Source organism: Eschrichtius robustus, chromosome 1 (assembly GCF_028021215.1).
Source record: "Eschrichtius robustus isolate mEscRob2 chromosome 1, mEscRob2.pri, whole genome shotgun sequence".
NCBI classification, from domain to species: Eukaryota; Metazoa; Chordata; class Mammalia; order Artiodactyla; family Eschrichtiidae; genus Eschrichtius; species Eschrichtius robustus.
This window is the reverse complement of record NC_090824.1, coordinates 124769860-124788040: the sequence shown is the minus strand read 5'-3', so window position 1 is coordinate 124788040 and position 18181 is coordinate 124769860. Positions and strand designations below refer to the sequence as shown.

At 44.3% G+C, this 18181-nt stretch overlaps 2 protein-coding genes across 7 annotated transcripts in view; one reads left to right on the top strand and one right to left on the bottom strand.

Annotated features, from left to right (window-relative positions):
- USP3 (ubiquitin specific peptidase 3) overlaps positions 1-18181 on the bottom strand; it is a 301215-nt gene that overhangs the window by 206234 nt on the left and 76800 nt on the right. The window contains exons 1-2 of one of the 3 annotated variants that reach the window (XM_068553183.1): positions 16128-16250; positions 13327-13552 (exon numbers count right to left, since the gene is read on the bottom strand). The exons of 1 other annotated variant lie outside the window; for it this stretch is intronic. The gene's annotated coding sequence lies outside the window, so the exon portion shown is untranslated. Of the gene's footprint in view, positions 1-13326; positions 13927-16127; positions 16251-18181 lie in introns of those variants that run through there. One more of the 3 variants, XM_068553176.1, reaches the window with a different exon arrangement.
- The window catches only part of CA12 (carbonic anhydrase 12), a 61577-nt gene continuing 59636 nt past the window's right edge, over positions 16241-18181 (top strand). For 2 of the 4 annotated variants that reach the window (XM_068553228.1, XM_068553220.1), the window contains exon 1: positions 16242-16488. In XM_068553228.1, the coding sequence (XP_068409329.1) occupies positions 16404-16488 (85 nt within the window). In that variant the 5' untranslated portion in view covers positions 16242-16403. Of the gene's footprint in view, positions 16489-18181 lie in introns of all 4 variants that reach the window. The other 2 variants (XM_068553237.1, XM_068553212.1) reach the window with 2 other exon arrangements.

Genomic DNA, 18181 nt, shown 5'->3' with positions numbered 1-18181 from the left:
GTTTACTTGGCAAGGTCACCTCGACAAGTTTATATCATATACAGAAAACAGAAAGTCACCACATAAAGTGGAGTGAGCAGGAAGGTAGGGAGAGGAGCAGAACGCAGACTGTTCTTCTCCTTAGAGAAGAGGTGCTGAGAAGGAAAAGAGACGAGAGACTGGAAAGGTAGGTCAGCCAAGCCCTGGGCCAGTGCTTTCCTAGAGGATTTTCTGCAATGCTGGACATGATCACGTTCTGCAGTGTCCAATAGGGCAGCCGCTGGTGCTACTGAGCACTTGAAATGTGGCTAGCGTGACTGAGAGATTGGATTTTTCATTTCATTTAGTTCATTTGAATTTAAATAGCCACATGGGTTAGTGGTCACCAGAGTAGACAGTGCAACATCCTTGGGAGGCATCAATGAACGCAGAGAAAAGAGAATGAAAACGAGGTAGAGGATAAAGGAGGGGAAAGTAAAAGCAGATGAGAAAAGAGGGAAGGGAAGGAGAGAGGAGCAAGAAGAAAGAAGCCATTGGGTCTTGCTAGAGGAGAAGGAGAAGGGACGAGAATAAAAGGGCAAGTAGAAGAAGCAGGGGAAGATGGAAAAAAGAGTAAGACGTCGTGGAAAGGTAAACAGCTCGGAACAGCTGTCTTAAGTGACAATAAGTAACACTGTACTACTGGAAGGACCCCCTGCTACCACCACTTCTGGCATTTATTCTGTGGTCTCTGCAACAGCACCACTGGAACGGCCTCTGGAGAATTAAATTCTGGAGCGACATCCTACCCGCACTGACCTTGGGGGGCCTGGGGGCCTCAACTACCTGATCTGTGAAGGGAGCAGGGGTCCAAGGGCTCCTTCACCCTAACTTGTAAAATAAAACACTTTACTCCAAGGAAGACCCCCAGTTTTGATACACCACTAGGTGTCACCATTAACCAAAATGAGTTCTTATTTTATTTTTTTGCCCTGCAAAATCTGGTGAAAGTTTCTTCTTTGAATCTATATCTGATCTACACAATTTATTTGGCTATTTTCTCGCTCTGTCACACCAAAAGCAAAATGGTTTGTGCTCTGGGAGCCCACTAAAGAGGGATACTCATTCTAATTTGTTATATATACATCTTTTCTTTCCAGCTAAAACCTGCTAAATGCCACAAACATGATGTGTATGCACACATGCATGCTCAGTTGCTTGCTTGCTCATTCATTCATTAAACATTTACTATGTGCCAAGTAGGGGGTCTCATGTACAGCTGCATAAGTTGTATACTGCACAACGCCGGTGGGGCGCTGCTCACATAGATGTCAATGTGATTGCCTGAAGAGTTCAGCCCAGAGGCTCTGCAAGATTTTGGTCTGGGTTCGGGGACAAAAGGATGGTCCATGCTGTTCCCTTCCTCTCTGTTTTCTCTCTTAGGAAAGAATGTTAGTCTAAAATCTTCTTCGTAACTAGAAATATCTGTGCCCCATATACATTTTGAGAGTTAAACATACCACATATAGCTTTATCTTCCAGTCTCATAAAAACTAAACTTTCATTCCTTTTCAGAAAAGTTATACCCCTCACAGAGCATATTTTACGACTAAAGCAATGTACTGGGAAAATCAAGGCATGGCCTTTGCCCTTGAGAAATTCAAGAAGAGGCTTGATCACACCTAAGATACAAAATAACATCCTTAAGATCTGTATATCTCAACCTGACCTTTGACTAGAAGAGGGGTAGCAGCAATTGAACATGAATCTAGGGACCAGGACCTCGAGATCTAGCCTGATTAGGCGTTCTTGGGAAATAGGCCTCTTAGGTTTTGCTGTGTCACAAACCACCTGGAACCTAAGTGGCTTAAAGTAGCAAACACTTATTATTTCTCACGATTCCATAAGCCATTTGGACAGTTAATCTGATCTACGTTGGTGTGGTGGGTCTCTGAGGTCTGTAGGTGGCTTATCTGGAGTTGGCTGGCCTCACTCACATATCAGGAGATTGATAGGCTGGTTGGTCAAGGGGGAGTCATCTGGGATGACCCAACTCTGCTCTATATGATCTCTCATCCTCCAGCAGGCTAACCCAGGCTTCACATAGTGGTCTCACCACGGTGGTCTCAGGGTACCAAAGGGCAGTAAGAGAGGGCAAACTCCAACGTGCAAGCACTTAAAATTTTCTGCTTGTGTCATATTTGCTCTTGTTTCATTTGCCAAAGCAAGTTACATGGCCAAGCCTGAGTCAGTGGGAAAGGTGTGACTCAAGAGGGTCGATCCAGGGAGGTATGAACAAATTGAGGGCCAGTGCTGCAAAAATCTACTGAAGAAAATTGATTTAATTTCTCTTTATCTCAGTTTTCACCAAAATGATAATAATACCTCCTTTACCCATTGTCCAGGGATGCAAAAGGAATAAACACACAAAAGAAACTGCTATATATCATTCAAAGAAAAGGAACAATATAAACATTATTAATTTTACTTCAGTTTCTTCATTTACCTTTCTCATGTCTCCTCCATAACATGACTAATCTATCCCACTTATTGGAAATTCCTATTGAAAGTAAAGGTACTATTTTCAAAATAAATTTCCATTTGTGTCATAACCTTCACCTGTAAATAGGTACATTTCAAGGGCTGTGTGTAAGGATACGTACCTAACAGTGTAAGTAGGAGTATTATTCAGGAACAGAGACCCAGGAATGTCTGTCCTCATGCTAACTTCCACAATTGCCCCTAGATGTTAGGGGCAATTTGCAGGTACATTTCGTTCTAAATAGTCACTCAACGCTACACAGGTTGAACACCTGTTAGTATAACACTCAAATGATTTATTAGGTAATAAAGAGAATGACTAAGAGTTTACAGTGTCTGTTCTCATTCCTATTTGCATGTTGCTGAGTATTACTGAAGGTAACAACACCTCTGCAAATTCACATTGAATCCTCCTGGTGCCAAGATTGGGCAAGAGCATTACTTCACCCTTACAAATGACTTCTTTTTCCTATGATTTGTGACCTCTATAATTTAATTTGATGAATAAAAATTTATTGAGCATCTACTACATGTGAAGAACTGCTGCAGAGATAGAGATGAGTAAAACACAGTCCTTGCTCTCCTGGAGGTCACTATCTAATGGGACAGTTAGATAACTAACAACAAACTATAAGGCAAGTCTGACACAGAAGTGCTATGGTGGGGCGCTAGGGAAGAAATGATGCACCCCCATGGGATGAACTTGAGAAGACTTCATAAGAATGATGAGTTGTTCTGAGCCTTGATCAATGAGTAGGATTTCTCAACGTGGAGAAAGGATAAGAGAACTCTATGTATGGTAAACAGATTAGGTTTAAAGTACACCTGTTCGGACTTCCCTGGTGGCGCAGTGGTTAAGAATCCGCCTACCAATGCAGGGGACACGGATTCGAGCCCTGGTCCGGGAAGATCCCACATGCCGCGGAGCAACTAAGCCCCGTGCATCACAACTACTGAGCCTGTGCTCTAGAGCCCGCGAGCCACAACTACTGAGCCCATGTGCCGTAACTACTGAAGCCCACACGCGTAGAGCCCGTGCTCTGCAAGAGAAGCCACCGCAATGAGAAGCCCGCGCACCGCAAAGAAGAGTAGCCCCCGCTCACCGGAACTAGAGAAAGTCCGCGTGCAGCAACAAAGACCCAACGCAGTCAAAAATAATAATAATAATAATAATAAAGTACACCTGTTCAGGAAAAGGAGATCACCCAGAGTGGTTTGAATGTGGTATAAGTTGTGTAAGTGGAAAAGGAGGTAAGGCCAGCTTGTCAACACCTTTGAATGCTCTTATTAAAGAGCTTACAATGAGGGTCTTCAGCGGCTTCTGATTAAAGCATTCTCATGACCATGGTTATTTTAGAAGTATCACTCTGGCTTCTGGATACTGAGAAAATGGCAACCCATTTTAGGCTACTGGCTATTTCCTTCAACCCAGCTATGGGAGTGCCTCAGAAATGGGGCAGTTGTTGGATCTGAGTATCTAATGCAATAACTGTGAGAAGCCTCTGGAAGGACAGCAAATGGTTGGGTTCCAATATGTGTGTCTGTGACAGCAGTTTACAGAGGAAGAGGAAAGATGCCACAGGTGGGGAAGCTTTTACCTTGGGATCTTTTTCTCCCTCATATTTTCATGGGCAGATTGTTGTCTATCCCAACTCCACTACAAGACAAAACAGAATGATTAGTCCTGCGCGCCAACAGAAGATGGAGCTTGTGGCTACCTTAGGGCAGGCTTAACCCATGGGGATAGGGAGGAGATAATAGTGCAGACAGCCCCATGTTCCCTCTAAGAACAGGAGCTGCTACAACTCAACAGAGTACTGGAGGTCTTGGCCAATGTGATAAGACATGAAGAAGAAGCGATATGTGTAAGGATTTGAAAGGAAGTGACAAAACTGTCATTATTTATAGCTTATCTGATTACCTATGTGGAAAACCTTACAGAATTAATAGAAAAACTTTTAGAACTACTACTTATTGTCTGCAAGGATGTCAGGAACAAGATCTTCTTACAAAAATCAGTAGCATTCTTCTACATCAGCAATACTCAAGCAGAAAATATAATAGAAAATAAGACACCTTTCACAAGAGCAATGAACCTATGAAGTACGTAAAAATTAACTTACTATATCTGGAGAAAAACATACTTCAAAAAGACACATGTGCCCCTATGTTCATTGCAGCACTCTGTACAATAGCCAAGACACGGAAGCAACCTAAATGCCCATCAACAGATGAATGTATAAAGAAGATGTGGTACATATATACAATGGAATATTACTCAGCCATAAAAAAGAATGAAATAATGCCATTTGCAGCAACATGGATGGATCTAGAGATTATCATACTAAGTGAAGTAAATCAGAGAAAGACAAATATCGTATGATATCATTTACATGTGCAATCTAAAAAATGATACAAATGAACTTATTTATAAAACAGAAACAGACACACAGACTTAGAAAACAAACTTCTGGTTACCAAAGGGGAAAGGTGGTGGGGGAAGGGATAAATTAGAAGATTGGGATTAGCAAATACACACTACTATATGTAAAATAAACAACAAGGACCTACTGTATAGCACAGGGAACTCTACTCAATACTCTGTAATTACCTATATGGGAAAAGAATCTGAAAAAGAATATGTATATGTATAACTAAATCACTTTGCTGTATACCTGAAACTAACACAACATTGTAAATCAACTATACTCCAATATAAAATAAAAACTCAAAAAACTACAAAGTACCTAAAAATTAACTTAAAAGGCTCAAAATAAATTTTTAGAGAGAAATATAAAACTATTAAAGGACATAATATAAGACTTGAATAAGCAAAGAGGTATGCCATGGTGGTGGGCAAGACCCCTTAACATGTAAAGATATCAATTTTCCCAAAGTTAATCTAAAAATTCAAGGCAATTTCAATATACTTCCAACAAATATTTTGAGGGAATGAAAAAGCATATTCGAAAATTTATGTGGAAGAATAAAACCAAAGTCCATAATTAGTTGAGTCTATTTTGAGAAAAGAGCAAAGAGAAAGGACTTGCCCCACTCTGCTCCAATGCCATATAACAAAACGCTACGGTCCTGGTGCAAAAACATGCAAATAGACCAAGGACCAGAAAGTGCTCAGAAATGTATATGTGTGTGTTTATGCATTTGGGTGTGAGTGTACCTGATGTATGGAAAAGAACACACCACAAATCAGTGGGGTCAGGATACGTAGCTTAGTAGATAGTGCAGGGAAAAGTGGTTCACTAGATGGAGAAGAATTAAGCTGAATCCCTAACACCATAAACAAAGGTGAATTTCAGAGGCATTAAAGATATGAATGTGAAAGGCAACCCTACAAAACAAATAAATAGAAATATTTATAGGAGAATATATTTATGATCTTTAAAGTGGGGAAGGATTTTTTTTAAAAAAACAAGACCTAAAAAGTGCAACCAGAGGCCAAAGAAAAAATTGAGGGATTCGACTATTTTAAAATTAATGATAGCATATATGTGAAACCTAGAAAAATGGTACAGATGAACCGGTTTGCAGGGCAGAAAGTGAGACACAGATGTAGAGAACAAACGTATGGACACCAAGGGGGGAAAGCAGCGGCGGGTGGGGTTGGTGGTGTGATGAATTGGGAGATTGGGATTGACATGTATACACTGATGTGTATAAAATGGATGACTAATAAGAGCCTGCTGTATAAAAAAATAAATAAAATAAAATTCAAGAGAAAAAAAAACCCAAACTTATAGCTTTTTCTCCTTTCATAGATTTATTATCTATAGCTAGCTAACATAATTTATTTTTGTATTTAGTATGTTCAGGTATCATATACCATAGTATCTTTATTAAATACTTCCTAATATTTTCTAAATTTTCATGTGAAATAATATTGATATGTGGGATAGTATATAGATTACAGTATCTTTGCATTTGTATACACATTATTATTTATAAAAATAAAAGCATGTGTACATGTAAAAAAAAATTAATGATAATGATAAGGATGGGTATCATTATCAAAATCAACTGGTGGGTGAAAAACTGGGAAAAAAAATTGACACTTCTAAAACCAGCAAGGGATTCTTACCTAGAACATATAAGAAAGTTCTACAATCAATCAGAAAAAGACAGAGAACCCGGTAGAAAAATGGGCAAAGGCTATGAATATGTGACTCACATGAGAAAATCCACTAGCTTTGCTCAACCCCACTAGTTATTAGATAAATGCTCAACCCCACTAGTTATTGGATAAATGCTCAACCTCACTAGCTAACAGATAAATGAAAATTAAAACAATAGAAAGAGGACTTCCCTGGTGGCGCAGTGGTTAAGAATCCGCATGCCAATGCAGGGAACATGGGTTCGAGCCCTGCTCTGGTAAGATCCCACATGCCGCGGAGCAACTAAGCCCATGCGCCACAACTACTGAGCCTGCGCTCTAGAGCCCACGAGCCACAACTACTGAGCCCACGTGCCACAACTACTGAAGCCCACACACCTAGAGCCCGTGCTCCACAACAAGAGAAGCCACCACAATGAGAAGCCCGCGCACCGCAAGGAAGAGTAGCCCCCGCTTGCCACAACTAGAGAAAGCCCGTGCGCAGCAAAAAAGACCCAACGCAGCCAAAAACTAAATAAATAAATAAATTTAAAATAATAATAATAATTGGTGTTTTCAGAACAACAAAATATGTGAGTGCTTATTGCATATTGGATACTATGCTTAAGATGTTTATATCCATTAGCTCATTCACAACTCTATAAAAGAGACTATTATTAGCTCCATTTTATTGATTAGGAAACTGAAGCTTAGAGAAGTTAAGTTCTTGCCCAAGGTCACAAAGCTTCTACAAACCCACATCTTCTGATTCCGTAGCCCTACTATGTATTAGATACCATGCCACAGGCTTCATTTTCATATAATTCTCACAAGCTTTCTCCATGAGATAGGCTTATTATCTTCTTACAGATGTGGAAAGTGAGGCTCAGAGCACTTAGATGACAGGTCCAACCGCTCTTAGCTAGTAAGTGGTAGAGTGTGATGTAGACCCAAAGTCTGTGCTCTTTTCACAATACACACCTGCACATCTCTCTGTGCTACTGCTCAAATGATTCTTCAGGCTACCAATTCAAATTATACCTATAGATCAAAAGAATCTCAAGAGATGTCTTAACCTATTGCAGTGTATGGACCTTGTTTGGAGCCCACTTCAAACAAATGGATAGTAAAACCACCAAGAAGACAATAAGAAAAATGTGATACTGAGAAACTATTATTGATTTTTGTGAGTGATGGTAACATCATGGTTACCTTTTAAAGAAGGGATTCCTGGGGTGGGGGGCGGGGGGTGGGAACTATGTATGCACACACCACATGGATAAATCTCAAGATGATTAGGCTAAGTAAAAGCCACCACACATAAAAGATACACATTGTATGACCCCATAGATAAAATCCTAAAAAAATTTAAATAATCTATAGTGACCGAAAACAGCTCACTGGTTCTTGGGGTGTTTGGGGTGGGTCGGTACTACAGCCTGAGGGATTAGAAAGGGGCACAAGAAATCTTTGGGGCTATTAGAAATGTTCTTTATCTTGATTGTGATGATGGTTTCATGGATATACACATATGTCAAAACTTCAAATTAAGACACTTTAAACATGTACTGTTTACTGTATGTCAAGTATATCTCAATAAAGCTGCTGAAAATTTTAAAAATTATTTTAAAAAAGGAAGTCCTTTTTAAAAGCGAAGTACGTACAGGTAAAATAATACCATGGTTCTCAAAGTGTGGTCCCTGGATCTGCAGCATCAGTATCACCTGGAAACTTGTTAGAAATACAAATTCTCAACGCCACCCTAGAACTGCTGAATCAGAAACTCTGGGCGTGCGGCTCAGCAACCTGTTTTAACAACAGAGTCCCCAGGGGACTCTGATGCTCGCTCAAGTTTGACAACCAGTGAAATAATGTGATGTCCTGAATTTGTTTCAAAATAACCTGGGAAAGGGGTGATGGGTTGGTGGGGGTAGACATGAAACAAAGTGGGTCATGAGTTGATCATTGTTGGAGCTGGGTGATAGCTACATGGGGACTCATTATAACTACACTCTCTACCTTTTTTTTTTTAAACTCTTTTTTTAAAAAAAATTTATTTATTTATTTGGTTGCACTGGGTCTTTAGTTGCGGCTCGAGGGCTCCTTAGTTGTAGCATGCATGTGGGATCTAGTTCCCTGACCAGGGATTGAACCCCGGCCCCCTGCATGGGGAGTGTGGAGTCTTAACCATTGCACCACCAGGGAAGTCCCTCTCTACTTTTATATATATTTGTAAGTTTCCCATAATAAAAAGTTTTCCAAAATCCAAGGTGTTTTCCACAGTGTCTCTTCACTGCTCTCCCCTTGCTCCTCTTGGTCCCTTCTTTTCCAGCTCTCGTCCATCTGGAACATTCCCTCCTCCTGGCCTCCTTGTTCTCCTCATGAGCCTCAAGGTGTTGTTGATGTTAAAAAATCTTTTAAGACTATGCAGGAATGTGGAAAAACCCTTACGACCCACTGTTAGTTTCCAAAAAAGTAGTATACAAAATACAGTATATTTACTTGGTAGTAACTTGGTAAATATTTTTTGTTGACACGGACAAGAACAAAAATGGAACGTACAAGAATTAAGTTATTGTCAGGTTGGATGGAGTAGTGGGCAATTCTTTTCCTTTACGAATTCCACCTAAATAGCTTTGTGTATAAAAATCACTTGGCTGAGATGTTTCCCTGTTCTAGTTCAATGTTTAAAGTTCCGTTTCCAGGAACTTTAAAGGGAAGTGGGGAGGGGCAAGATAGGGGTAGGGAATTAAGAGGCACAAATGTAGTAATGTATAAAATAAATAAGCTACAAGGATATATTGTACAGCACAGGGAATACAGCCAGTATTTTATAACAAATTTAAATGGAGTACTGAATTACTCTGTTATACACCTGAAACTAATATAATATTGTAACTCAATACTTCAATTAAAAAAAAATGTTCCATTTCCAGTCTGGGCTGGCATGCTTTGTGCAGCATCAGACTCTGTATTGAGTCTTCACAAGACCACCCTGTTGCTCAGCCCCCGGTGGAAGCCCATGGCGCCTTCTTTCACTTCCCTGCATCTCCCCTTTTGTCTGGACAATGGCTACGAGTTAGAACTCTTCCTTCTATAACTTTTCTCTGCCCTCGTCCCCACTTCTTACCACTTCTCTTCGCTGACAGCTAGTTACATGAGACCTATTATGACGGGATTTCTTATTCACGATCTCTGAATTGATATCTTTCCCATGAAGTGGGCCTGTGTCAACTTGTTTGTTATCTCAGAGGTAGAATAAGCCCAGGGATCCTTCTTACAACAGACACGTCTGTTGCCTGCACTAAAAACAAACAGCCAACTCAACAGTTCCAGGCAAAGTACACTTTATAATTTTGGAGTTTAGTGTCCTTCTTAAACATCTCAAAAGAATTTTACAAATTCTCATTGGAATTAAGTGCCACTTAATTTTATCATCAAGTCTCTATGATAAAAACGGAGTGACTGAGGTATTGGAGGGATTTCCCCTTCCCATGCATGCCCCCCAGAGGAAACCAAATTTGAAGAGCCCAAGTTTCTGAGTTTTCATTTTCTGATTCTTTGAACACCCTTTAAGGACTCTCTCTGTATCCTGTCATCATTTCTAACCCCCACAAAACCCTGTCGAGACGAGAAAACAGATATGTAATATCAAAGAGAAGTTTTGCATACCTGTGTTAAAAAACTAGGATGCAGACAGAAGTAACCTAGTTATAATTTATTCCACTGCAAAGTGAGCCCCAAACTCTTATTTCAAGGATAAGAGACCAGGGGAGACCAATGCAAACTGAAATGCAAGCACCTGGGGGTTGTTTGCCAGTTTTTTTTTTGAAAGGAACTGAAAGGAGGGATAAGCTCATACATTCCTGCAATTGCACGGAACTAGAGCATCCAAGCAAGAGGAAATTGCCAGCTTATTCCAATAGTACGTGGCATCTCTGAGCTCAGGAATACCTCCCAGCCCCAAGAGTCTAGTGATTGGGCATTTCCTGTGGTAAAGTGGTTCTGAGTCTACTGATTTAGAAAGCATCACTGCTTCAGTAGGGAGATTGGCTTGTTATGACAAAAACTACATTCTTTGAGAGGCCAATGTGTAGAATTGCGGGGGACAGTGTTACTTGGAAATCACTCATTCTTTTCTTAGGGTTCACGGAATTTGGTGTGATTGCTCAAACCAGGGAGGCTGGCGGGGTTGCCCAAACTAGGAACTATGGGGTGAAATAGTCCCCCTTCAGGCAACCAAGACCTTTCTACAGCAGAGAACTACATTTACATAGTGCTTATTATGAGCCACTGCGCTAAGTTCTTCACATGCCTAGCTCATTATATTTAATCCTCCCCTCTCCTCTTTGCAGTATACTTACTCTATGGCTTTCATCTCTTTAAAAAGTAGGAAACTGAGACTCAGAGAGGTTAAGTGACTTGCTCAAGGTCACACAGGAAGTGAGTGGTGGAGCTGAGTTTCGAAGTCCAGTTTCATATGATGCCAACGCTCTTTCCCCTCTACCATTTGGCCTCCCTAACCATTGGTGGAAGTTGTCAGAATCGATATGAAGACTATTTGCTTTAGGTTGGCACCTGTGAGCTTGCTGGAATGTGGTCTGTGACCGCACTATGATTTAAAACACAGGGTTGAGAGAGGACAGTGCTTCAGACTGAGAACAAGGAGAACAGGATCTGGACCAAACCTCTGAGGTTAGAGGAGAGTGGATCCAACTAGCAGGTGTGAAAGGATAGATGGATGTGAGAAAACTTAAGCTATTATAGTCTAATGATATCTCCTAAGCAGTCTTGGTATCAGCTAACCATGGTTTTCAGAATAATTTACCTGGAAAGAGATAACACATATTGCACCAAGGTTTATTTTCACTTAAAATGCTAACTTTCCCTGTGCATAGGATTTTGATTTATTGTCATTTTTAATCAATCATGAAGAGTGTTTTATAAAAGTCCCGGTGACAAGCCATCATTCCCTACTCGACGGAAGCAGTTGGAGTCCGTGGACAAATAATTAGACCAGAGTCACAAGTTACCATGGAAACTGGTAGCAGGGGCTGGGTAAGAACTTACGGTCCCTGGTTGGAATCCAGATTTCATTTTCTTAAGTTAGTAAACCAAGACTGAGATCAAGACAACTTTCTTTTGTTTCAAGCCCACTCTCAGGAACATCTTATGTATGTCAAGTGCTTTTGTTTGCCAAAGTACTTTCCCATATATGGTCTCATCCTACACTCACAACCCCGGGTGGGGTTAGACATTCTTATTTCAACGTACAGATCAGAAAACTGAGGCATACACCGGGCCAGAGACTTGCTAAGGGCCCAGAGCTGGTTCCTGGCAGAGCCACAAGTCTGGCCTTCTTTCCTGTAGGTCACATTGCCCTCCACCTGATCCTGCCTGAAATTGAGCACGGTAGCTAGGGTTCACACAGAGGTTATGACTCTAAGCCACAGCTGCAGAAGTGAAGAAGCAGATGTGAAGAAAGAGACAAAAGTGACTGCATTTTTTCAAAGACCTAGACATTCACACCGGGATCAAGGGGTCCATGCATGTCTTGGCCTAGGGGTTCCCTCAGTCTCGGCCCAGGCAAAGGAAACCCCTTGGCCTTTTCCTTCCTTCTTCCTTCCCTCTCCCTCACGTTCCCTCCATACGCCACCCTCCACCCCACACCAGTCAAAGCAGAGCTCATTAATATAACAAAGAACTCCGTGGTTGGGCTCATGTTCTCCTTTGCTGGAGAACATACCAAATCAAAGCTCTGTGGTGTCAGGTTCTTCGTATCCCATTTGGGCAGATGCTCTGGGCAGGGAGCGGAGTGCAGGGGCCCTCAGCGCCCCTCCCCATGGCGCTCCGGGAGAAGGACACAGCCATGTCCCATGTGGAGCATTATGTGATTGCCAGAAGTGGTACACTGTGCCCCGGATCAACAAAAACAATCACAGCATCTAGAAAACTGGAGAATCCACATCTCAGAGGGCTCCGGAAACACAACGACCCTGTTTGCAGCATTTGTTAGGGCGGCCATGGAAAGAGCTTGCCTGGGCCTTGGAGACAGAGAATTATCTAGTTGACAATTCAGTCTCTGCTACTCAAGCCTCGTGAACCTGTGCAAGGAAGGGATTTCTCTTTTCCCAGCCTCAGGTGCCTCATCCGTAAAGTGGCAAATGTAACACTCATCCCCACAGGTTGTTGTAAGAATAAAGTGCCAAGTTCAGTGTCTGGCAAATAGTAGGCACTCAATACATGTTAGTTCTCTTCCCACCAGCCCTTTCTTTTGCCCCATCAAAAGCTGCATTCCCAACTGAGTGATACTATCCGAAGAGTTAATTCTTACCTTAAGAAATAAAAATCTCTATACTCTAACCCTTATGCCTGAAAGGCCAACGATTAGCTTGTGTAAAGGGCAAATACTGCCAGACGGTACCAGCTTTGAGAAAGAAGAGCCTGGTATTAGCTGTGCATTTCAAAGGTTTTAGGAAGTCATAAAATATAATCCTTACACTGATGATGTCTTCCCTCACAGCCCCAGGACAGCGTGGGCCCCTTCTGGTTATACATCAACTTTCCATCAAGCTTATAACAATCATAATTACATGGTTATTTATGAGATTATTTGTTCTATGTTTACACACTCTCCAAGAGCAAGGACTATGCCTAGCACAGTTCCTGGCACATAGAGGGTGAATGAATGAATGAATGAATGAAAAGTTTCCACCCACCTTATCTCGTTCCAGCCATATATCAATTCTCTCAATGCCCCAGCGGCCGGGATGACAATCTGCACTTTAGAGACGACCAGGATACTGAAGTTCAGGGAGGTTGCATCACTGTCAAGGCCATCCAGTAAGTGGTGGGGCAGGCCCTTCAGTCTAGACTTCCTGACACCAAATCCGGTGTTCCTTTCCTCCACACTCCTCTGCCCTTTGACTCAGCAGCCTCGCCCTCCTGTTGATCCAGATGGCAACATTTTAGAGAAGCTCTGCTCCCTGGGGCCTTCCATCTGGGCGTGTCATTTGTTGGCCTGGTGCCATCTTTTGAGCGCTGAAGGTCCACTTTCTACCTTAATCCACTGAGTAATGAGCTATTTATTAGCCGACAGCAGCCTCATCTGCTGATGGCAAGGCAAATCCAAACATGTTCAGTTACACAGGCCTCAGGAAGCCTCTGGCAGGGAGGGATCCCAGAGTTGGGGTCTTAAGCTGGTTAGGTATGTGCTGCTTGCTGGGGAGTGGGATGGGGAGGCTTGATATTCAGCTTCAATGTTTTAGAAGTTTGGTCATTCTGTTCATTTCTGCGTGAGTTTTCCCCCCTCTGACACCCTAGGATTAAAAAAAAAAAAAAAAAATCACACCTGTAGGTCATTTATACTTCAAACAGGCAAACTCACAGAAAAAAGGGATCAGATTTCTGGTTATCAGAGGTGGGGGCAGTGAGGGAACTGGATGCAGGCAGTCAAAAGGTACAAACTTCCGGGCTTTCCTGGTGGCGCAGTGGTTGAGAATCTGCCTGCCAATGCAGGGGACACGGGTTCGAGCCCTGGTCTGGGAAGATCTCACATGCCGCGGAGCAACTAGGCCCGTGAGCCACAACTACTGAGCCTGCGCATCTAGAGCCTGTGCTCCGCAACAAGAGAGGCGGTGACAGTGAGAGGCCCACGCACCGCGATGAAGAGTGGCCCCCATTTGCCGCAACTAGAGAAAGCCTTCGCACAGAAACGAAGACCCAACACAGCCAAAACTTAATTAATCAATTAAAAAAAAAAAGGTACAAACTTCCACTTATAAGACAAATAAATACTAGGGATGTAATGTACAACGTGATAAATACGATTAACACCGCTGGACGTTATATAGGAAAATGTGGGGTGAGTGATTTCACCTCCATGGTGTGCATTTCTGAACCTTCAGTGGCTCCTCCCCAACCTCTGTGTTACTCCAGTACATTTCATCTTTTAAAGACCTTGATGACAAATCAGAGACGTGAATGTTTCAAGAACCGCAGTGAAATGCTCACTCACCACCCGGAGGTGTGGCTCTTGATCAAGAGTTACAGGCAGAAAAGGTCATCCTTAAGTCTACCATCCTCTGAAAGTGCTTGTAACAAGATTGTCTTTGTAACTACTTCCCTAAAAAGACTTCAAAGCCCTTTATTAACCCAAACGATAGCTGAGAGGATAGGGACAGAACAGTAGCACCCCTTGAAATGCGGGTGGCATGTGCTTCCTGGAGGCTTTCAGCAGACAAGCTGCTCTATCCCTCCAAAACTACCACGGACAAGCAGCTTCTCTGGTCACTGAGGCCAGCCTGAGAGTCCACTTAGGCTGAGGGTCAGCAGAGACCAGAGAGGTGCGGGCTGGTCAGGCCGCTGTGGCCAAGAGAAGAAGGCAGGATGGTCCAGGTAACAAAACCAAAGGTCATATACCAGGGCTGGGGGTGGGCACCCTTCAGCAGACCATGTGATCTGAGCAATACCTGTAGGCAGCAGGGAGCCAAGAGAATAGGCAGGGTCACAGAGCAGGAAGGAGACAGAGCCCAGCATGGGGAGCAGGGCAGACACGTTCGGAGGACCCAGGGAAGCCAGAAGCACAAATGACAAGGGTAGTGGTGGGAACGGCAAGCGGCAGTAACAGCACCAGGAAGATTTAGTGAGCATTGGGGACAGCAAGTTAGTAAGACCTTTGACTTAACAACTGAACATGGACTAAACACGAAGAGGATCAGAACCGCCAAGTATATGACTAGATGTATGCACATATTTAAAAGAATACGGATACGTGAGGACAGTGGGCAGAAAGGAGCAACAGGTGATGATAATCTGCGCTGAAAACAGAACTCAGACACCGATTTAAGCCAAGATGCAAAACACCTGGTACAGAGCCTTACACTGAGTAGGTCCTCAATAAATAATGTTAAGTCCCCTTCTTTCACCACTACCCCCAGAGAAAGGACGTCCCCCTCCCAGCTTCCTAAAGAACTATTGATATTAGGAACTAGTATGAGCCTTGCCTACTTACCTGTTATGAGAGGAAAGTCTAATTGCTTAGTAAAGCTGTTTATTTTATTTAGTCTATTTATCTGTATATCTATTTCTATGTCACAGTGTATCCCCACTGTGCTATGTACCTGTTAATTTCTTGGCGTCTAAATTTCAAAGGTAAGACCTTATCAGAACCCACTGTACCGTCCACAGAAGTTCGTAATTTGAACGCAGCCCTCGCCAAACCCCACCTGTGTCGTCCAGTCCCCAAAGTGTGCCCAGTCCAGGGGCCCAGAAGGAGGCTCCTGCCCAGATGGCATTGTACTAAGGGGGCTTCTCAGTAAGGGCAATGACAGACCAAGGCCGTGGCCACTGAAGCGAGTCCCTAGACGCACCCCCTCCCGACGGGGCCAAGGCAGGCGGATCTCTCCCACGCCTGCCCGCGGCTCCCACGGAGAAGCGGGTTCCCAGGTCAGCCCCGGCTCCGGGGAGCGCCCGAGCCGCCGTCCCGCGGAGAGCTGCTGAAGCCAGGGTTACAACTCACCTTGGAACTAGGGCGCCAGACCTCCCGTAGGCAGGGCGTTCTCCCGCCACCCTCCACCCGGTGACATCATGTGTTTAGGACTGAGTCTCTCCATAAAAGCAGCCCGCGGGAAGCCAGGAGCACAAAGAACAGACGTGCTCGCCCTGGCGCCCCGGCTTCGCGCACGAAGTCCCGGTGCGCGCCCCTCGCCGGCCCCAGCGCCGGAGCCAGAGAGAGAGAAGGAGCCCAGCTGCCGGCAGCCCGCGCCCGCCTCCTGCCCGGAGGAGCCGCCCGAAGATGCCCCTCCGCAGCGTGCACGCGGCTGCCGTCCTCCTGCTCGTGGTCTTAAAGGAACAGCCTTCTAACCCAACCCCACTCAACGGTAAAGTTTCTTCTTTCCTAACAATCCCGAGCGTGCTCAGCCACACCTGGGCAGAAGGATTTCCACGGGGCTCGTTAATGATAAAAATCATTTGGGGGGAGCGGGGAAGGACCTGCATGGTCTCAAAATCGCACATTTTTACAAAGGATGCTTCGTTTTCCTGTGGAATGCAGGATCTGCTCCGGTTGCCAGGGCGCACGTCGTCTTCGCACTCAAATATGTTTGTGTGTTCTCGGAGCATTCCCAGCTCTAGAGAGGTGGCTTGGGAATTTGATAACCGGGGAGGAGAAACAGAGCCGGGATTTCAAATAATGCGCCCCGATCCACGTGCACGTGGTGGAGTGACCGGGGCGTGCTGAGCAGCCTCTACCAGGGAGGGTTTGCACAGTGGTGGGTGCTTTTCTTTGGAGGAGAGGCTCTTTACCACTGTTTCACCTCCAAGTCAAAGGAATGATGCATCCCATCCTTAATCGTTATTTTTCTCCAGAAGGGCTCTCCTTCTGGTACGCGTGTGTGTGTACGTGCCCTGAGACGAGCATACACAGCTTATTTCTGAGTGTAATGAGGGCGTTGAACCCTGAAGGGCTGGAGGCTGGTGGTGCCCGGCCAGTAGCAGGAGGAGGTGGAGGGGCCTTATCTGTAGGCTCAGGTCTGGGCAGTGAGTTGCAGAGAGCAGCCAAGCTCAGGGCTTTTGCCTGCCTCTCCACAGCTGGGTGAGCGCTTTTCTGGGGCAGTAGATGGTGACTTACGGAAACTTCCCGAGTAACGCATCGTGGCTCCTGCCCTTGACAGTTTGTCCCAAGTTGTACGGACATGTGTAGGTGCGACCATTCCTGGACCCAGGCTTGGTTGAAGCACTTATAGAAGGGCCCAAAGTGACTAGAATGGCTGACAATCCGTCCTCCCGGGCTGGGTGGTGGCAGTGGGAAATTGGTCCTGCTCAGCAGCATGAAAGCTGGAGCCCCCTCCCCTCAGAGGTCACGGTGCCCATGGGGCAGGGCAAGGGGAGGCAGGGGGAGCCTGGCTGTCAGCAGCTTTGCCATTCTTCTTGATTCAGTTCGAGACCACTAGCTGGCATGAAATGCTTGGTAGTATCTTCCTCGTCTGGTGGGGCAGAAGGTGGGTGGAAGAAAGTAGTTACATAAAAGTGGAAATTAATTTATAAAAGTGCATACTTTGACACAGATTCCCCTCTGAAGAAAACTGCCCTGAGACCCAAAGTTTGACTTGAAAGAGCTCCAAGCTGCTCCAGGACGAGAGAGAAGCCCTTTTACTGGCCCTCTTTCCTGAAAGCCTGTTACTCCCCTCACTCTGGGGGCAGCTCTCCCTCCCCCCTCTGCCTCTCTGACCTTCCGTACGCTCCTCTCCCCCTCGCTCTTCTCCCTTCCCCCTTCTCCCAGTTGGGCTGGGGAAAGTTTTCAGTAAAAAATCTACTTTCACCCCACACTGAGGAGCCAGCCTGCTTACCCCTTGATTCTAAGAACACAGCTTTTATTCTGTTATGCCTCAGGCAGGTTTCTTGGCTTTTTAATTGCCTCCAGGGACAAGGTCAAAGCAAAACTCACTGAGGTGTAAAGTGTCAGTATTAAACCCAAGGTTTCGGGGTGGAGGGGGGTTAAGCTGGGCAGGAGGGTGAGAGTGTGGTCCGCCCTCCGCCTGGGGCACTTAAACTCCCAGCTGTTGGCACTGGGGA